Source organism: Gymnodraco acuticeps, unplaced genomic scaffold (genome assembly GCF_902827175.1).
Source record: "Gymnodraco acuticeps unplaced genomic scaffold, fGymAcu1.1, whole genome shotgun sequence".
In the NCBI taxonomy this organism is placed as follows: domain Eukaryota; kingdom Metazoa; phylum Chordata; class Actinopteri; order Perciformes; family Bathydraconidae; genus Gymnodraco; species Gymnodraco acuticeps.
The window spans coordinates 1-22,362 of record NW_022990740.1 but is presented as its reverse complement, the minus strand read 5'-3'; the positions used below and the strand labels follow the sequence as shown (position 1 = coordinate 22,362).

The following is a 22,362-nucleotide window of genomic DNA, read 5'->3' as shown; positions in this document are numbered from 1 at the left end:
AAACAGAAACACCTCTGCAGTGCATTCAAGATTACTTTTATGTTGAAATAATCAGACCGGAAGTGAAGTACTGGAGTTAAATACAGTACAAGATGTAAAGTACATAAAGGATCCAGACTTTATCAATAATACAGATACTCAGGTTAACTTTGTTAGCTTTAATATGTCAATATTTGTCACTGTTTTAACAGTCAATTCTACACTGTTAAGTATCCTACACTGTTTGTATGATGGAGCCTAAACTGGACAATAACAAGGGCGGATTAAAAAGAGCATTTGTTGACTCAAAACTCAGGTGGTGCGACCATGGTGTGATATTTTGCTGACAGTCAATCTAAATACAGCACATGAGGTTGCACATGTGCAACCAGAGGACCTCAAGCGTCACATTTGCCTTTTGTATTTATGGTTTTTAAAATTGCACAAAAAGAGATGAGAACATCAAAACAAACGGGTTATCTATTAGGAAATGTATATGTGTTATACTCTAGAGACTAGCTGGGTTCTGTCAGTAGTAATTTACATTCTAATCTCCAGCAAAAAGGAAAGCCTCTTTGAATTCCTTGAAAGGTTTGAGAATACTCTAACAAGACTACAAACTGTGGCACAGCGCCACCTGGTGAGGGTCAGGCTGAACAGCACCAGAATGTGTGGTTTCATGAGGCCTGCCCAGGCTTTACATGAATTCAAGGGATGTGCGATGTTGGTATATTCATTCAGGTACTGTACATAAATAAAAACATGGTACTTTACTTGAGGATTTCCCATTACATTCTAATTTACTTTTCATATTTCAAAACAATCCTACATTATCATGTATGCAAAGAGATGTTACAGAGCTGTGTATAAAGAAAATGAGCCCTACCTTTACCAGCCGAAACATTAGTGAATTAGACATTAATGCATAAATAATTATAATCCAGTGATTTAACAGCATATCCTTCTGAAATGGGACATTCTGCATTATGATTTCACTTTTGGTACTTTAAGGTTACAATCTCGAGAGATCACTGTTATGGCATTTGTATCTATGGCAACAAGCAGTAATTACATGTGTTTATCATTTTTCAGGGATATACACAGTGTTTTAGCTTGTGCTTTCTATCTGGAATGTCACCAGACATATAGTTCTTATTCATGCGAATGTAATGGGCTTTTATCATAGGTTAAATCACCATTATGTTTTATCAATGAAGAATATAATTAACATCTACGCTGTAGTATTTATACTTATACTTTATTAAAACATTTAAGTTCTTCTTCCGCCACTGCCCATCATACTGTTCTGAAAAAGTAACAAATATGGGAGAAAAAAAATCCAATGTCTAAAACAGCCATACTAATTAAAAATATATATATATTTCAAAGAAGAAACTAAACTTAGTCAGATATCGTAATGACACGCAACTGTTCACATCATAACACTGTTTATTTAAGGGTTTACATTCAATTATTTATAAACAAACCTCTTTTCATGGTACCATATCAGAAAAATGTGTCAAATCCACAACATTATTGGTTATTTAAAATAATACTCATATTGTGAACTATAACACTTGATAATACTTGACTACGATTGAGGAATTCAATAGAGAAAGAGAGCCTTGACCATCTTAATAATGTGAATTTAGATTGCATTTCTCTGTTGGCACTACAAATAAATAATGATATGGTTCATTTGACACATTTCTTTACATATTGTTATTATTAAAAAACGACTTTTGTCATCTATAATTACAGTAGTGCTCTTCTGGAGTTCATCAAATTGGCACGAGTATAATTTTGTTGAAATCATGTCAAGAGCATACCACTTTGATGTTGCTGTAAAAAACCTCCACACTTTACCACTACTCCCCACATTGTCATTTCTATACACGTCAAGTGTATAAGAGAAACGATAGCGCTGTGCAATGATGCAGACTTGTCAAAAGTGATTACAAGAGCCTTTGCAAAGAAAGAAAGATAGAAAGAAAGAAAAAAAGGAAGGAAGGAAGGAAGAAAGAATAGCAGCAGTACAGTAACCCTCTCAACACAGTGGCAATGGTTGCAAGAACAATACCAGAGTTATAAAGTTAACATAAGGCAAATATAAATCAAGAGTGCTTTGTGATTGAATATAGAAATACAAAATAATTATAGTAACACAATCATTTAAAAAAGGCCCAAGACTGCTGGTGTTATTTTCCAACATGGAAGAGTAAAATATTGATATAACCAAGAGGTTAAATGTTCACATACAGGTCACAACACACTGTATGACTGAATTAAAATGATTTGATTGTAAAAAAAGGAATTATAACATAATAACTATGGCAAATAAAAAACTCCTGCGAGACAAGACAAAACATCTCCTTCTATGAAATCCAAGAGTCAAACGAGAACTAAGTGACAGACACGTACTCTTGTGACACAGCATCATCTGGCCGCAAGCTAACAGAGGCTAAAAATACCAGTGTGTAGCTCTGAGCGAGACATGCAGCTCCACCACGGCCACTGTCTAGAGGATGACCTTAGCCGCCGCAACTTCTCTCGGTCGAGATGTGCTGCACTCGGAGAACGGAGCGGAAACTGGTCTGGTGTTCCCTGACACTACTTCTTATCTCAAAGTTACAGGAAGCTGGATTGATGTTAATTGTCTTGGTGCCTTTGCCATGAGATTATTAAAATGTCATCAGCTGTACAAACAGTGCTCTTTCTTTATTTCATCATCAATCTTAAAGCAACAGGATGTCCTCTTATCTTTCTCCTCTGTATGCTTCAGATAACGTGTGACTATAGCAACCTGATCCATGGATTAGGATTTGTTTTTACGCAATGTCTCCAGATTGTTACTTGTGTGGCCTTCTTTATTTCATTTGCATAGAACACACTGTTACCATCACGGGCTAGGATCAATAATAAACCTTAATGTGGTGATTTAAGCAGTTATTTTTATGTATTTTCAGTTGCTTAGCACCAGATTTTGCATATAGAGAACATACTTTATCAAGGTTGCTTTAGCTTTAATGAGATCTGACCCCAATACAATTGCATATGTTTGGAATATGTGTAAGCTAGAGGAAGGGAGAAGAACTCTTTAAAATTGGCAATGTAAAAATAAAACAGCGTAGTTCTAAATTAAGTGTCGCATCAGAAAAACTGATGCTTTTAATAAATGATTACCATTTTAATTGTCAAATATTTATAATTGTCCTTGGCAAATGACATTCAAACCTGTTAGCATACTGTGATTAAAATGTGTTGCGTTGTACAATGGATAGTGTTAATGTTTAAGAAAGATTGATTCCCCTGTGCCAGCCAAGATATGGAATCAATCTCGTAATCTATTTGTCTTTTTTTATCTGTGATAAGACTGCAATGTGCAAAAAAGGTCTCAGTTTTGTCGCTCGTCTGTTGGGTCGCAGAATGATCAGGAAGGAATAATAAAACTGTGGAAAAAGAGATAACCTATCTCAATAAGTTCACTTGCTCTGCAGCCACTGCACTCTCACTTCCTCCACCTCTTTGCCGTACCAGTCATGGAGTTTGGAGAAGCAGCCGGTGCCAGGGGAGACGGGGCTTTCTAGAGAGGCTCCTCGTCTCCTGCGTGGCACCGGTGGAGCCCTCGCCCCTGGACCACTGTTACTCCCAGAGTCTGAGCAGGCCTCCCAGGCCGCACAGGAGGACGCTTCCTCAGCAAAGCCGTTAGCCAATGAGACTGCTGGTTTACTCCACGCAACTCCGTTCTCCTTGGGACAATCAGACATGAGCTGCACCTCATCCTGGATGCTCCTCTGGGCAGAATAGTTGACTGCCATGGGAGGGGCCCCTGATGATGAGGATAAGGAGGATGTAGATGATGAAGATGAAGAAGAGGATGCTCCTGATCTGGACCGTGAAACTTGGTGTCTCCTGGAGGGCTTGGACCTGCCCTGCAGGCCTCCAGCCCCGACGCAGTCTCCTCCTGCTGCCTCCTGGATCTCCTCCAACTGCCTCTCCAGCTCCTTCACCACCAGCCTCATGTAGTCAAAGCTGGCCCTCGACAACGCTTTCACCCACGACTCCATGCCTGCTTGGTTGTCAGAAGCCATCTTGTACACCCGGGCTTTGGCACAGTCAAACTTGACGGCAAAGGCGAACTCCTCGGCTGACTCGCACAGCTCCACGGTGCATCCTTCAAGGACGATGACACCGATGGGCTCTCGGCTCTCGCGCTCCTCAAAGTAGAAGAGCATGTTTCCTTTCAGGACAAACCAGCGCCGGTGATACGCTGTGTTGCGCTCACCCTTTTTGAACAGGAAGCCTGTCTTGTCTGGCGGTGAGTCACAGGTGGCGTAGTGCGCCACGCTGCGTTCGTTCAGCTTCATCCCTCCTACTTTTCCTCAGCTGGTTGTTTATACACCTTGGAACATTGTAAATGAAAGCCAAAGGGATTACTCAATATTCACACTCCAATATTTTTGCCAAGTTGGTTTTCACATACAAGGAATTTGCTATGGTGTATTGGTCAGAGACAAGAAACATTAATATAAAGTAGAACACTTTTTTTTTAATGTCAATTCAATTACACAATGTAACTGTATAAAAAGAAAGAGCTAGGCAGAATGTGCAAGTATATAGTCAAGGAGATATGCACATGTTTGCAGAGATGCAAATGTACAGAGATAATAGTCCAGAAAGATGTGCATCAAAACGCATTAACTACGCTAAAGTAATGTAGTTCAAGGATGTCACAAGACTCTGTGGCTTTTCCTTTCAGCAGGTTTGGCTTATTCAAAAGTTTATTTATAAACCACATTTAAAAGTGATTTTTGGTCGGGCCAAAGTGCTGTACATGTAATAAATACTACAATCACTTAAAAACACATTACTACAATCACAATAAAAGACAATAAATTACAACAGATAGAAAACACAGGGAAAAGTCAGGAGTCGTGCTCCGCTCTGACTAAAAGGCCAGGGAGAAGAAGTGTGTTTTAAAAGTAGATTTAAAAACCCCTAGGGTCTGGGCCGACCTCACATGGAGGGGCAGAGTGTTCCAGAGCCTGGGGCCAGCTGCTGCGAAGGCTCGGTGCCCTCGGGTTTTGAGCCTTATTAGTTCCCTCTTGTGTTTTAATCAGTGTTACTCAAAGAAGAACCTGCTTACTCTTTGCCCTCAGTGCTGCTGGCTGTATACTTTCAGTTTATTGACATGGTAATATCATATTAAAGGATGTGAGTTGTTTTATGATCAGTAGGCGGAACAGTTTATTTGCAAGTCTCTTGTTTAAAAATAAATAAAAAGAGGTCAGCACAAAGGGTAAGGTACAAAACAAAAAAGATTGGACTCCTGGGAACTTTAGAGGGGAAGATGTTTGCCGAGGTTCAACCTACATTCTCTGGTCTCCTCTTTCTGAGTCCTCCTGCCAGCCTTCATGGCAGTGCAAACACCTTTTTTTGTGTTTACCCATCACACTAAAGGTGCATAGACATAACCTCTGGCATGGTTCTGCTACAGTAAAACCATATTGTAGTATAAAAAACGACTCAATGCCTAAAATGTGTTGTGTTATCCACATGTTCAACTGTAAACTAGGACTCAGCCTTCCCTCTTTGTAAACAACAACTAATCCAACTAATCTGTTAAATTATAGCACTGGATAATGGTGTTACTTCTCCTATCACCTTATATAGCAATGCGTTTGTGTTGTAGCTTCTGCATTTTGTGTTAATTTAGTTTTTACTTACGTGTTTATCTCATAGCCACCACTGTCCTCTTGTCACATCTGAAGCTCATTACTTAAAATGTCTCCATCTTCTTTTGGCTTTTTCTGTCCCTCCAAATAAAAAGAAAGATATGTTACACACACTTACTCCAAAACGGCTGGTATTATCAATCAGATCGTAGTGTCTCTGTTTTGTACAAGAGCTTGTGGCAAATAAGCCAAGTTTGTCTCAGACATGAGAGGCTAACATGTCACACATTAGCAGTTTTTTCCACCTCTGCTAGCAACAATAGTTTGGACGAATGATTCAGACTGCTGGCTGCTTTCTGGGAATGGTCACAAGCTTTTGACACATCAGCACTTTGCGAAAATGTATCTCGGGATACATCTAACATATTCAGTAGTACAACAATTTACATGAACACTGCCGGAAATAAAGAAAGTCTATCTCTGTGTTAACTAGCTTAACGCATTAGGCGTCTTTCGTGAATACAAATGAGCATCTGGCGTCAGCATTTTCGACTGAGCACTAGCTAGCACCTACAGTTGTGCACTGGCAGTTAGTCAGACCCACATGTATGGCAGTATTGTGGTAAATAACTATTAATTACCTGGAGATAAAGACGCCACCGCCTGTCATATAGATAAAATCACTGTCGTTTGTTTTTGCTTTATCTCTCTTCGTACTTTCTTTCCTTTTTCTTCCCTGTAACGTGACCGACTGAGAAGCCGCATTGTTGTTACAGCACGACCAGCACGACTGGGCGGGGACGCGATTACAGCTCTCCTGCGGATGGAACGTTCTCCATCCGGATGAGCTGTGCGTTAAAACAAACGCACCCTGTGTTTGCCCTTGGAGTGGGTGCGTTTAGACAATATTGCTACAGGCTGATTGTAGCTGGCTCCATGTATGGAGAGCCATCTGCAACATTTTAGCTTGAGCCCCTTAACATACAGCCAATTCCAACCCCAATTTTGTCACACGTAAACGGCAACGCCTTTTTGTTTTTAGTTGTATTGTTTTAAAAAAGCAACATCACTCGGCTTGTCTGATGTGGAGAGAAAAAGGAGAGCCTGATCATGCATCACAAGAAGGTGCTGTAAGTGGCCCAGGATTTTGCAGGAGTTGGATTACAATGTAACAAAAGTGCATCATAATGAGAGAAGAGGAGTATTAAAGTCCCACTATATTAATTCAAAGCTACTGATGGTGAACCGCAGCCAATCATAGCATCTCATTGTAGCCGACAGCATTCTAAACACACACTGCAAGAGTAATTACACCTAGCATCCATGCACAAAACATGTAATAAATGAGCAGTTCATGCATGATGCATGTTGCTATGCATACTAATTGATGAAAATGTGAAGGCTTACAAAAGGAGATGGAAAAGCATTTGAATGAACTGTTACAAGCAGGGTTAATGTAGGTTAATTAGACTATAGTCAACAAAAAATACTTATTTTTCAAGGATCCAACTACTGACTGACTTAACTCAGTGTAGCTACAGGAGATGTAACATCAATTTGTTTTCCAAACTATGCCCATTGGTTTATAGACCTGTCACTGGAGTTAGTTCAGAATATGATGAGCATTACAATACATTCATTTTATTGTGAATATAATAATGTTTTAACTGCTAACATTGACAATAATGCCAATGATTATTGCCAAGTTATTAAAAACAAGTTTTTTTTCTTCAGCAATTTTTTTTGCCATTTACATATCCTGAGAGCTGCCCGGTGAAACCTTCCTTTACCATTTTAACTTTTTTGAGTTCGTTGCCATCTCGCCCAAGCATACGAAAACAGTGAGCTAAAGATGTACTATTCCCATGCAAATGTTCTATGCCCATTTTGTGACATTCCAGTATTTGCTATCCTGTGACCCTGTCCTACATTGAAGGCATGGAGATTTGGCTTTGGCCCGTTTAATTACTGTGTACGATCATGATGAGTCACTGTGAATTCATTGGAATGTCTTCTGGAGACAGCTGATGGCCTTTAGCATCGCCAGCCTGCTATCTCATCACACTAATCTTCAATTAACTGATGCAGCTGCTGGTGCCATTTCATGTAGGATATTCCTCTTTCTGAAAGGTTTCATCACACTGTGTTTTGGTAGCTTGGATTAAGGGTGATGATCTTGAAGCCGGTTTAATTTCTTCTATTTAACTCACAGTTCACAAAGACTTGACACTGTGAAGATGCTTTTTCAAGACAACAGTTAATGCTAAAGACATCAAATCAACCATTTCTGAACTTGAATCATTCGGTCCATAAAATACACAGACACGCTGACATTTAGTGTAAAGTGTTTACTTCTCACAGGGTATTTTCCAACATTTTGTGAAAACACGACAAAATATCACCAAAAGCTTTTTTCAGACAGTCCATAAAACTCATTGATCCAGAGTGATTCATTCATGAATTCAGTCTCTGTGTCCAGTGAGAACAAAGAGGTGGAGTTTAGAAGTGTGATGCCTCCCGTCTGAATATGAAGAGAGGCTGTGTTGTTGCTCTCCAGTGTACCTTTCCAAATGTTATTGATCAAAAATGGCCTGTCTCTTATTGTCTGTTTCTTTATATTCAGTTTGTCCTGATGGCACACTCTATAATCTCTGGTTTATAAAGTGCTATACAAATACAATGTATTATTGTCCGTATTTGATTGGTCCAAGCAAAGTAGACATTTGACAGTTTTAAAGTGGCTGCAGCGACTTCATATGAGGAAATGAGGGGGAGTGCTGCATGTTGGAGCAACCAACAGACAGCCTCTCCACAGAAATGCATAGAAAAACACAGTGATGGCAAGACAAAGTGTAGAGTCAGTCATGCATTTATTCAGCCCCAGTTCTACCATGTGATAAAGCACAACTAGGTATTTGGTTTACGCCTTTAATCTTCTCTACCTTACATGTTCTTCTCACAGCAGCCCATTCTGTCAAGTTTCTTAAAGTGATATGACTGAACCACTTGTTTTCATCCATACAAACAACATCCTGTTGCTATATATAAATAACTCATCATGCTATACCCTGCTGAAAAAACGCACCTTGAGGGATTGTCAGCTTTCGTCAAAATACCTCTCAGTCATCCCACACAATATAAAAAATATCATCTCTTTAAATGTTAAAGTCTCTGTAGAAAAATGCCTGAAATATATAGATATCAAACATGTTTATGTGTATTTGTATACAAAGAAAATGTGATGCAAATTATTACTTTTTCCACGATCTTTTAAAGCTGTAACTATGGTACGAATGTATTTCTGCATGTTATTGTGAAAAACGTATCTTACATGGCACCAGAGCACATAGATGTTGATGTACGGTGAACATGTCTGGACACAGATCAGCGACCACATCTCCATTTATTTCAAAACTTTCAAAAAATACACTATGACTGACCATGGCGTACACTGACCAAATGTCATTTTTCTCCTTATCTGCAGTCGAGAAGCTCACTCGCCGGCAAACAATTACAATTCTTAAAAGGCAAATTCCACTGCTTCAGTGGAGCTATTGATTTCTATCTGAGTATGCACAGAGCAAAAGTCTGTGTAGACATCAATCAAATACTGGCCGACATTATTTCACCCCATCTTGTACCTCTTCATCTTAACCTGCCTCTTTACTTTCGTGACAGGGTTTCAGCAGCTTTCTAATCTTTATTACAGCTATTTCTATGCAACAAAAATATCTCCTCCTCTATAAATTCATCTACACTCACACTTACTGATGCCCAGTTTCACAGTTATATCACCCTGACACTGTTATGCCTGGAGGTTGTTCAGTGCTCTTTAAGTCTATAAGTGTCTAAATGATCTCCTGGTGATTGAAATCCGTTAGCGATTTATAAAAATAAATAAAAGTAGATGCTTGGCCTCAGCTCTGGCTCCTCGTGCCTCGGACAACCAGGGTCGATCAGTGTATGGAACAAGCATCCCTTCCACTCGTATCTCAAGTATCTCACTGGGCCCTGGAGAGGAAAAAGAGGAATCACATTAGTGAGAGTTACTAACTGCAAATGAGGAGAGACTTTTGACAGAGCAGTCACAGCACCAACAGTCGCTTTTCACAGCAAAATGCAAATATACCAAGGTATCATTGCCAATACACAAGCACCCAGACACACACAAATCGTGAAAGTTAAAAGGTTTGGCATATTTTCAAAAGGGAAGGCTTTTTAAGCCTTCCCTTTTGTGAAAAGCTTTGTGTCTCTCCGTAAATAGCTGCCATTTTCCCAGCATTTCTTAGTCAAGTCTGCAGTGGTTCAATGAGCAGAGAACCCCATCTGGATCCTTGAGGCTCTTGTTGAGATATTATGTACCGTAAGGTGCAGCTGATGCTTCTAACTTTTAACAATCTCCAAAGCAGCGTGAAATCCTCATATTAAGTTTGTTCATCCCCAAAGCTTTGTAAATTGCACTGAGCCATCTCAAGCCCTTTGACTCTCTCACACACATGGCTGCATGTGCTATTGCATGCCTTTTGCACTCTCGTGCACAAGCCTGTCTTTGACATTAAAATGTATGCATATGAGTGTGCACACACATTTTGACAAGGACACACAAACATGCCCACTCACTTTCCCACATCATGACTTTGTCTGAGTCACCGAAAAAGAAGCACCAAGACAAGCCTCTATCCATGCCCAAAGTGCACCAGATTTACTTTTGAATGTTTGGCAATGTAGGTCACTTTCTAATGAACCTGGCTTATTGTATCTCTATTACAGAGGTAAAGCCTCTGGCACGCACCACTATAATTATTTAGCTTTCATGTGTTTAATGTTTTCCTCATAACATTTTCAATGATCATAATGAACTGTTCTCCATTGAGGGAAACACAAATCAAAGTAAATGATGCATGCAGAAAGGGATAAGCAAATAGACAAGTGTGTCTCATGGCAGACTATCACCACTAACAATCAGATGGAGAAACAACAGCTAATTAATATTCACTGGCAAAATATGTGTCTCACTCTGATACATTGGTGGAGTTTTGTTGCACACTGTAGTGTGGACATGCCAGGTTGGAAAAAAGGATAAAGACAATAAAGTTAGAGGAATAACTAAAAGCAAACATGTGCCTATTATAATGAGACATCAGAGTAACAGGTTTACATTTACAAATATTTACAAAGACTGTAACAATCCAAGCATATGAGATGTTACACTAATTATGGAAGAAGTGGGTTATCTGACACCAGCAGGACGTGGGGTTGAAATGAGCAAATACCTTTAAATGGAGGATCTACTGCACATTATTATTTATTAACAGAAACATAACAACCAGGAGAAGATTTTTTTTTTTTTTTTCTCACGAAGGCTGTTAGTAATATAAGGTTAGGAAACGAAGGATGGAGAGAGTGCTGCAGCTCTAGAAAGAAAAAGTCAGTGAACTCTTTGATTAAAAATTGAAAGGTTGCCAAAGGTGTTGCTGTACGAATTGTCAGATATGCTATGCTAATAGATACTTCACCCACATAATAGAGCTACATGTGCGCAAAGAGATTATGCATACAGCTGCTGCCTGAGTGGGAGTAAAGCATCATCCAAGGGGAGAGGAAGAAAGAATTAAAGAAAGAGTGAGAGAGAGCAAGTCAAGGAGAGAGAGAGAGCGAGAGAGAGAGAGATGTGGGCTATGAACTGGAGCTGTAGGGAGTAGGTCAGTGCAATTGAGTCAGTCCTGACTCATGATGGAGGCGGTGGAGATCCACCTCCTCCCTGCCCATTACAGTACAACTTCATCCTCAAGCCTTGAGCACTGGAGCTCAGATAGCCATTACAAAAACAGTGAAAAACTCCTACATGCATGGTCAGAGGAGCAGTGGTTCCTGTGGTACAGGAACAATCTGATAACAAGTCATGGAGACACAGTGAATGATGAATACAAACATCAAGGGCCCATTTTGGAACAAGAGGTGGTCAGCCGGCACAACACTTCATAATAGTTTCTCCCCCATCCCGCTGTGAGGGCCATTCAATCATGGACATAATATGAGGTTTGAACTGATTTATGTGAAAATAATGACCTTTATATGTTATCTACAATAACATGTAACAGCATAGGGGAGATTAAAAAGCAGGATATGTCTTGACATTTTATATTGTTGAAAGTGCAACAATAGGCTTGACATTGTGGATATAATTGAGTTACTAGATTTTTTTGTACTGATTGGAATGTGCCCTAATCCCCTAGCATCGAATTAAATCTGATTACAGAAAGCCAGCAGTGTTTGGTCCATCTGATCATCATTTGTCAACTCTCTTTTATTCAGGCAACGTTTTTGTTAATCTGCTTGTGTTTGAGCAATATTTAACACTTGAGAATTCTACACCACAGCGCATGCAACATAACCAATACCATATTGATTTCAGCTGGTTGACCTTTTTGAAGTATGTCATACTCCCACACTCCCCTGTTCCCTGTCTGCTTCTTCACTGTAAACTGCCCAATAAGGGCGAGCATGCCTACTAAATATATGGGGGGGGAAATGGTATCAAGTGGGAAAAAAATGTAAACGATATACTAGCTGAAAACCACTACAATGTCCATCAATGTAAATGATCAAAGGTGTCAACATTTTTAAGGCATTCTTAACTATTGAGTTGCAACATGTACATATCATCCAGGTATTTTTACTTCAGTGAGGTGGCTGTTGACCTAAATAAATAATTAATTTAACCTTATATTTCCTAACACAGTTCAAACCCTTAAATCTAACGTCCAGAGAGAAAAGACACACACACCCATGGACAAGAAACGAGGTGCAGAACTCCGTTTTCCTGTGTATTCTGTAAACGATACAATGCCAAGGCCACTGTGTCAATTGAATAGTACATTAGCCACTAGTCAGTGCTACAGTAGCAAAAGCCCTTCTGAGCTGCATGTATTGATAATACATGAGGTTCATAACCAACTGTAAACCCCTCACACACTATTGCACGCTGCACTCTTTAGTCAACTGGACATCATTATCAATGCGCAGATCACTGCACTGGTACAAACTCATCTATACCGCTATGCTTGGACTGCTGCCCCTCTACATATCCACTTACATATCACACAAACAGTACAGCTATAGACTACGATCTCAAAATTCCATCACTCTGTCCGTCACCTCAGTACGCATGGTGCATCATAGTCTGCCCCCTCGACCTGGAACACACTTCAGCAGGAACTTCAGCTGACCAGTTTGATACCCATCACAGATTTTAAACTAATTTTAAAAAAGCTGGAGAAATCATCTGTGGGTGTTTGCACCTGCTATATCTGACTACTGTATATGGATTTCAATGACTACTTTTTACGATGTTTTATTTGAGTGTTGCCACTGTGTTTAGTGTCCTGTCTGTAACTTTGTGTGGTAGACTAGTGTTGCCACTGTGTTTAGTGTCCTGTCTGTAACTTTGTGTGGTAGACTAGTGTTACCACTGAACAGGTGAAAATGAGACCTTGTGTCTCAATGAGATTTTACACCTGTATAAGTAAAGGCTAAAAAAAAGAAATAAAAAATACTGGCTGCACTCCACTCTATAGCATGCTGAGTGACTTATTAAGATCCATTCACACAAGGCAAATACAACGGTTGTTCCACACTCAGAGCAATCATCTTGAGGACAAACATACATCCACATACAATACAACCAAAACAGCATCAGCCTTCACCGCAGCACCGTTTGTCTTTTACAGTCTCCCTCTCTGCCTCCCCATCACACATGCTCTCTTCCCTCTCTCTGCCACACTTTCTCTCCACCTCTGTGTTCTCACCCACCACACTCTCTTACTTGTTTTTCTCATGGCTGAATATCCACTGATCCCTAATCCGGACGGTAATTTTAGATTTGAAGGTCAACGAGGTCGTGCTTTAGATTTACTCATAAATGGGTGCTTTTTCATACCCTGACTTCATCAGTCTTAGCTTTTAGGCTTCCGACCTCCACAACTTTGAACACACACACACACACAAAATATTCTTTTTATATAATGTCATGTCCTCTAAACACACACATTCCTCACACTTCTTTACCTTTTCTCACTTACTTTAGTTAGCGTTCTCTCTCTCCCTTTTCTTTCTGTCCGTTTATCATTCAATATAAGTGCAGCTGCAGCGGTTCAGAGCTTTATTGAGGGTAGTGTTGGTACAAAGGCTGTCTGAGCAGTACTGTTATCTCCTGTATTCTAATCCGGCTAATTAAGGGCATCGCTAGAAGGAAAGTGCTACTATTCTCATCCATCTCCAGGGCATGCTGTCTCCCCAAGTCTGCCAAACTGACATGTGCTTTGATACACACACACAAAGACAGTGCACAGACACACTTAAAAACTGCTTGATACTCAATTAAAAACTGATTTTAGACTAGGGGTGTGACAATACTGTATACCAGAATTGCTTATCACCATTTCAAATATTACATTTTAACATTTTCTAAACAGACAAATAAGATTATCGTGCCGGCAGATTGTTTATCAGTTCATCTGGGTGCCTTTTTCACTATCCATTAGTGTAATCGTTATTTTATTTTGCTTTTGCCCAGTCATGGTAACATACTCTCTCTCCACACTAGTATTTTGAACGCAATACATTTGTCAAAATAGAGACAAACTGCACAATAAACAAAGCTAAACTGGCTTCATTAAACATGCTGCGTAATAAAGGCTAATAAAGTGGAGAAAACAAACTGCTTATATAGACGATGACAGCGATATTACTGCTGATTTATATTACCTTGCGGAAATAAAGTAATAAAGAAATAAAGTCCAGCATGTCTGTGCCTGAATCTCTCCACGCAAGAGCAGAATCTATTAGCTTTCTGCTCACGTTGTCTCACAAATATCACACTGAGTGATAGTGGGGGACTGGACAAATGGGAGCTGAGTTGCTAAACATGAAATTATATTAGAAAATGATAAGCAAGATTCTTTAAATTACAATTCGCTACAAAGCTATCAGTATACACAAATCAAAATGGCAGTTCTGTCGTCTAACACTTCTTGCTCAGCCACCATGCCACTCTCATGTCATTTACTCCCACAGCTGACACAGCAACATGGGACAAGAGGCGATGAAGGAAGTATGAACTCACTTTCTATTCCTCAGTTTTCAGCCGTTATTGTTCATCTTGGGAGGCTTGTGTGAAGATGACACTAATTATCTGCAACAACTTAGATGTGGGTGCCTGGGGGCGCAGAGGCATGACAGGGGGGGGCGCGAGAGACCAGGGGGGAAAATGGTTATTAAAAAAAAAAAAAAAAAAAAAAAAAAAAAAAAAAAAAAAAAAAAAAAAATCATATTTTGAAAAATTATTGATTGAAAATAATATGATACACTACTATTACGTCTGGGTCTCTGTGTTTCATTAAAGCTCGGCTCTGTGTGTGTGGAACGAGCCATTTTGTATGCGGGCACGAGCGAGCGAGCGAGAGAGAGAGAGAGAGAGAGAGAGAGAGAGAGAGCGAGAGAGCGAGAGAGCGAGAGAGCGAGAGAGAGAGAGAGAGAGAGAGAGAGAGCACCGGTACCGGAGATCGTAGTTGTTAGCTTCTGGTGCTAGCGAGCTACGCTAACGGATATACTGTAAGGAGTTTTTTCAACAACAAAGTGGAGGAGAGTCCTCTCCTGTCAGACTGAGAGACTCAGTGAGCTAAAGGACTCTCTCAGTGTTATCTCAGTGGGTCTCAAACGTTTTGGTCACCATTAATGTAAACAATTATTTCCGAGGCACACATTTATATGATCATTATAGTTATAAAAAAACAAGAGAATAAATGAAAAACAGGTATGAAATACTATATGACAGTAAAAAAAGAATAAAGTTTAAAAGGGGAGTGATTTGTAAAATATCCATAAAGAAATAGTAAATCTGTTTCCAGTTCTGTTTCATATGGGTGTTGAGAGATGTATCCATGGATCTCTTCATTTTGCTCTCAACGTGCACCAGATTGATGCTTTTAACTTCAATATTTAAAAATCTTCCCGGGGGAGCTTGCCCCCGGACCCCCCTATGTGAGGTCTACACACCACCTATAAAAATAGCACTTTACCCCTGCTTACACCTATATGCCGTGAGCTGATTATTGAGCCTTCATTGTAACAGTCACGGGTACATTGTGTATATGCGTGGGGAATGTTGCAGTAGAAAATTCCACTGTTGCGACCGGTACATTAATGGGAAACCCTAAATGTTTGAGCACCCTCTATGAAACGTCAAGCTACCCCACAGCACCCCAAAATAAATCTCTGGCGCCGCCACTGAGCCTGACTATTTGTGTTGGGTGGGCCCGACTATTTTTTTTCTCCAAAGGGGGGGCCTGACAGAAAAAGTTTGAGAACCACTGGCCTAGTGTGAGGAGACTGACTTTACATGTGAATGTGCAGGTGCTAGTGTATGAGATAATATTTAAGGCTTTTGATTAAATGTAAGGGAAGCAGGTTTTCTTGTTTCATCCTGAAGGACATTAATTAATCAGAGCCCATGTCGGAAAGAACTTCCTGAGTTTGAGACTCGTTAGTAACAAAAGCTCTTAGAAAGACAGATACAATTTAATGTTAGTGTTGTCAGCAGTCTTCTGTGAAATGTTGAAGGTCCCAGTGCATTATTTGCAGAAGCTCACTGCCTATAAACATCCCCTGTTGCACACACATACTGTACACATACATGATTACAGGACATAAACAAATAACATGTATGCAGTCAGACTCACAGATATGCGTCAATGCACATATGCAATTTCTCTCTTTCTTCCTCCCTTTCTCTTCCTGACAAACACACTAATACATGCACAAATGTGGTCCTGGATCATAAGTCCTGGATGGATATCCTCGTGGATTCATCTTCCTATTATACACACATGCATTTCCAAACATTTGGACTACCTATGTTGCAAATGTATTATCTTTTCAATTTACACACGGCATCTATTGCACGTCTGTCCGTCCTGGGAGAGGGATCCCTCCTCTGTTGCTCTCCCTGAGGTTTCTCCCATTTTTCCCTTTAAACTGTGGGTTTTCTCTGGAAGTTTTTCCTTGTACGATGTGAGTGTCTGAGGACAGAGGGTGTCGTATTGTCATACTGATATTCTGAACAAACTGTGAAGTCCACTGAGACAAATGTAACATTTGTGATATTGGGCAATATAAATAAACATTGATTGATTGACAAACACTCACCGCTTCTTCCTGATCTCTCTGTGTACGTCTCAGCGCCCATGGCGGTGCCTTTCTCTTTCTTCCACTCACTTTATATCCACGCTTTTCCCAACTCCTGCTCTCTCTGTTTGTATAATCCGATGTTCAATTGGAGTACAAAGCGCTCATAAAGTAGAACAAACGATGAAAGTAAACAGAACAAGGGGGTTCGGCGTCAAACCGTGGTGGTGGTTGATTTGCGTAGGATTGTTTTCTGGGGCTTGTGGGAAGGCATGTGAGGAGGCACACAAGGTAGAGGTGTGTTTGCTGTTGGCGGGAAACTGTGGCTGACCGAGAGGCCGCCATTTTCCAACATTAGTTCATGAGGAAGAGCATGAGGAGTGGAGTACGAAGAGCAAAAATGCACCGGGCTGAGCCTCATGTCGTTCAGCTCGGCCTGTAAATGTAGTTCTGTGTCGTCTACATCATATTGGAGGTCGCAGTCCGGGCAGTAGCCATGGTACTGGACCTTCTCATTGAAACGTACACGCTCCCTCTCACGAGACTCCCTGCCAGGGGCCTTCCGGCATTTGTTCTTTTCATGGCGGAGAAGAGGCATGGGCCTGGGTAATGTAGGAACAAGACCCGACTCAGGGATTCCACTGTCATTAGCAATGAAACACGGCATGGAGGAGAACAAATCCCGGTTTGGTTTGAATTGAAAAGCCCCGCCATTCCTCATTAGAGACCCGGTAGCCCTGGATACATTCCCTGATAACACTAATGTCGGATGAGGCAGATTCCTAATGTTGTGATCTTCGGCTCGCAGTGGGGTTAGTCTGGGTGGAGGCAGGGGAGGGTGGGGCTTCTTCAGTACAGTCAGGACCGCCAGAGGCTTGACTGGGTCGAAGAACGCGGGTGGTCTGAAGATGCAGTCATCGGGGAAGATCTTCATTTTCTCCAGGCTGGAGGCGGTGGTGGTGGTGGTGGTGGAGCTAGAGCTGGAGTTTAGCGTGTCTGTCTTGGAGCTGTCTGTCAGTCCGTCCTCCTCCAGCTGCAGGTCCCCAGTCAGGGTGTCAATCTCATGAACAACCTGGAGACAAGAAGGAGAAGTGTCACTGAGACAGCTGATGTCTTTATCCCGTCAGGTTCTTAATTAGTGATGAAAAACACTATTGTTTGAAATGTAAATAAAGACCTTTTTGGTTTGAAATATATTGATTAATGGAATTTAAGATCTCAATGACAGCCGCTCTAAACAAAAAATGAATATCACTGCAATTTATGTGAAGAGCCCTGAGCTTGCCAGACGTAAGTGATAAACAACAACAATCCAGTGCACCAACTGAGAGAAGTCACAACACTAACCAGATCCTGTAAACACAAAACGATCTTTATAACACTAAACTATGAGAAATCAATGTAAAAAACATTCTTATGTATCAAAAGATGACAAAGACAAAACAGGTATGGGATAAAAGAGACAGATGAGAAAAATCAATAAACTGTCAGTTTTCTCCTGGGAAAAGAAAACAGCAGTAAGGCCTGTAATATTCTGCTGCAAGTGAACGAGTCAGATTGATAAGAATCTTGCAAAAGAATGATTGAAAAGATCACGTACCATTCAACCAGAAACAGCATAAATAGATCACGCATTTCTAGTCACAAAAGTTTCACATGTCTTACTGTAACAGCACAAATAACAATTCATCATGTTGTGAATTCACTCCGGGAAAGCAACCTTGGTATGTCCAAAGGTAGAAGAAAAAAATGAATACTTTAAAAAAGAGACCAGAAGGCTTAACTGCAAGCAACACAATATGAAAGAGCAAACACTCTGAATCAGTTGTGACTCAAAAACATACACAGTGTGCCAAGGGAGGGAAACGACACATGAGAAATGCACTGTGGTATAGTCCAGTTAATATATTCTGAGAAATGAAGGGGGGCACAAGAGAACCACATACTTTTCAAAGAATTTACAGGCCTAACTGTACACTGCAGACCATGTAAAGGATGGGCAATAAACACAATTGGAATAAAGAGAAAATGATAGAAATGCCCTGCTCAGAGCAGTAGAACCGAGTTTGAGATTCTGTTTCAGGACAGAAGGTATTCAGATACAAAGGTGCTTCCTTTGTTCTGAGGAAATGTGTTTTCACAGCCTGCTTTGGGACATATTAAAAAAACAGCTGGAGCAGAAATGTGGTATGTTGGCACCCTAAATTCAACAAGCAATACTGGAGTTATAGTTGTAAGGATGCAGAAGCACACATTGTGATTGTTCTGTACAAACATACAAAGATTATAGCTGTATAAAACATGCTGCATAACTCATTCAGGGCATGATGCTGAACTGAACTTGATGCAATATCCACCAATCAAATGCATAATAAAAACTGATTACACGACTAAAGAGTGACATAGTGTTTTTCTTAGAAATTAAATACTTCTGGTTATTATATTGATGTCTAGTCCCATAAGCTGATCCCGTTCTGTCTACTTAAAGAAAGCCCTTGCACTGTTTTGCACATCCATGGACACAGTACATCTCCCATACATATTTCATGCTGTGACAATACCTGAAAGGAATATAATTGCAGTTATTTATATAAAACGTGCCAAAAGTGACATTATTATAGATGATCACATGTAAAAAAGTGAATTAAACAAAAAGTATAGACATATGTTTAAAAATAAGAGGTCTATCCAAAATCATTCCCCTTTGAGAAGATATGTTTCTGTTTCTCTTCCCTTGTGGGAGTTATTATTTCTTTGAAGTCCCAAGATGAAATGTGGTTTCTTAAGCCAACATAAAGTCTGAGCAAACCTAAGATAATTATATGATAGTTTAAATACAGTTAGAATTACCCATGAGAAAGAAATCCAGAAAGGAAGGTTACTTGTTTCTCCTTTACAACATTTCAAAGATAATTGTTACAATGACAACTTGTTTATGCTGATTTTCTGAATTAGTAATGCTCATCTTAGAGGACGCCAGTGCTCATCTAAGAGTTTGAAGTGCATGTCCAAACAGTAGCTTGAGAGGAGGCTACGAGAGAATGAGGACTAGAAAGAGAGAGTGAGAAAGAGTGACTGAGAGGGAGAGACGGAGAGGAAGATAGAAGGCTGTGGCAGAGAGGCCAATGGAGCTAAACTCTCCATGCAGTCTTTACAGGGATAATTTGTTGGGACACACACTGTAAGGTAATACCATGTATCCCAGTGTGCAGCTCCTGCTGTAGGCCAGGCAGCTCTGTGGCTGTGCCAAGCATCTGGGCAGGGTCCCTCCTCAGAGCCAGGCTCAGCTCCAGCCCTGTCTGTGAGTTACAACAGATAACTGCATTTCAAATGGATTATACCCTAAATACTGGCTTTGATAGTAACACCCCTCGAGGTATGTGTTTAGTGTGCACAGTGTCAGAATAACTGATCCCTTACATAATTTCCTGGAAAAACAATTACAAAAGAAATACAGGGCACATAACACACACACATAAACACAATAGACAGATTACAATGGTTTCTTGTTCTAATGTTTCCTCTGGTGCCTGCTGTAAAACACTGTTAACCGCTGGAAAACACAAAAGAAGCGTAATTCAGCTGAGGAGCAGAGAGGCAGAAGGAGAAAGATGCTGTGTCGACGGCACATCCATAATGTAGGAACCCGAGGCTGTACGCAATATGGTTTTATTAGAATGACAGCCTGTCATGTTAGGGCAAGAGGTTGAGCAAAGCAGTCCAGAAGCCTGGTGTGTGGCTGGTGGAGGAATGTAAACACGATAGCAGGTAAGGCTGTGGCTTATTTCTACTGAGATGGCAGGATGGCATGCAGAGATTGGCAGCTGATGAAACACTGATTTGAAGCAAGCACTCTAAGAATTTGCTGTAAATAGGTAAAACGTCAAATATACTTTCTGGTTCTTTCAGAAACCTCTAACCCTAACCTTCTTCATCACTTCATTTGAGCATCCAATCAGACTGCTCACAGAGCTTTGATCTTCAACAATTATGTAGAGAGAACGACAGAGAGAGAGAAGGCAACAAAAGATAATGAAAGGATGAAGATGAGTGGCTGAGATAAACACAGACATGGGAGGAAAGATAACAAAAGAAAAAAAGAGATTAAGGTAAAGAAATAGAGAGCCACTTCGAGAGAGATGACAAAATATAAGGTCTGGGAGGAGATTGTTCGCAGAAAACAACACTCAGCATTAAGATGATGAAACCAACTCGCCATTAAATATGAACAGTGATTCAAATGTTCTCACTTTCATGGCAGCATGTGAGTCAGGGCAAAGACGCTGCCTTGTCCTGTGATATCAAACCCCACATGCTCCTGTGCCAAATGTGTCTCATTTGGGAGATGATGATCACATGCATACAGGGAGAGTTTGTACGTGTGTGTGGCCTTTCCCAGGCCCCAGTGAGGTCCACCTCCCATGTCCTTTCAGGTAAGGATCCTTAAAAAGAGCATCCCTAAACGTAGCCTGTACTGTAGATAAAACAACACATGGTGGGCTGCTTATGGGTAAAGCTATATGGTATTTCCTGGTCATTTACCTCTTGGAGCTCTTTGGCTACATCCTTGAGGTCTCCCAGGATGGTTTCCAAATTCTCCACGATTGTCTTGATCTCCTTTTTCACTTTAACTTTGGAGACCACTACTCCTTCAGCCCCTGCATGAGGCGGCCCGGACATTCTTCAGTTTATGACACAGTCTATTTCGTGAAGGATCCAAAGTCAAATCCTTGGGTCGCCACGCTACCACTTTGCCAACGCATTTTTTATTTAGTCCTCGGCTGCCTTCACTTTTGCTCCTACATCACGGCCAAGACGGAGCCAAGTGGCGACGGGCAGCGGTCTGAATCTTCCACTAGGCATGCGCAATAGTGCGCAACACAAAAAAATAACGCTTATGTCAAAATATTGTACCATACTGTCTGCGAAAAGGCGCCTGTCCACAGGTCTCTGCACCTCACTGTCTCATGTCCGACGACCAACAACGACACGTCCTTCACGTCCAAAGAGCGCTAAATTCAACAGTTTTGAGAAAACGTGCAGCCCAAAAGGGTTTAAAAAACAAAGAGAAGGACACGAAGAAAGAGTGTAGGATACACAGGCATCTATCCAAAGCGTTACACCGCCGCTCGTGTTTGTAACAGTCCATATCCTCAGGCAGCGACAACATGGTAAATGTAATCCTTTTTCACAAATATAGGCAACACTTCTTTAATAATGAGCCATCGCAGAAAGCCGCCAGGTATCGACACCCCAGAAATATACTTGGTCAGTATCATCCTGTCTCAGCAGCATCCTCCGCGGAGCGTCTGCGAAACCGACGTCCGGGCGCAGAGCACACGATGCTCTGCGCCCGGATGCTCTCTCTCTCTCTCTCTCTCTCTCTCTCTCTCTCTCTCTCTCTCTCTCTCTCTCTCTCTCTCTCTCGCTCTCTCTCTCTATCTCTCTCTCTCTCTCTCCGTCTCTCTCTCTCTCTCTCTCTCTCTCTCTCTCTCTCTCTCTCTTCCTCTCTCTCTCTCTCTCT

The 22,362-nt window shown here is 40.8% G+C and overlaps 1 protein-coding gene across 6 annotated transcripts; it reads right to left on the bottom strand.

The window, feature by feature from the left end:
- Positions 1-1,407: 1,407 nt before the first annotated feature.
- On the bottom strand, positions 1,408-22,174 carry pheta1 (PH domain containing endocytic trafficking adaptor 1). 6 transcript variants are annotated; one of them, XM_034231923.1, is made up of 3 exons: positions 16,860-17,002; positions 5,707-5,789; positions 1,408-4,381 (listed from the first exon to the last, which is right to left on the bottom strand). In XM_034231923.1, the coding sequence occupies exon 3, from the start codon at positions 4,344-4,346 to the stop codon at positions 3,462-3,464; it is 885 nt and encodes a 294-aa protein (XP_034087814.1). In that variant the 5' UTR covers positions 4,347-4,381; positions 5,707-5,789; positions 16,860-17,002; the 3' UTR covers positions 1,408-3,461. The 6 variants fall into 6 exon arrangements, 3 of the variants coding, with proteins under 3 accessions (XP_034087814.1, XP_034087812.1, XP_034087813.1); XM_034231921.1 differs by lacking the exon at positions 16,860-17,002 and adding an exon at positions 6,296-9,662 and having other exon boundaries at positions 5,707-5,795; XM_034231922.1 differs by lacking the exon at positions 16,860-17,002 and adding an exon at positions 6,296-9,662.
- Between the last annotated feature and the right edge of the window lie 188 nt (positions 22,175-22,362).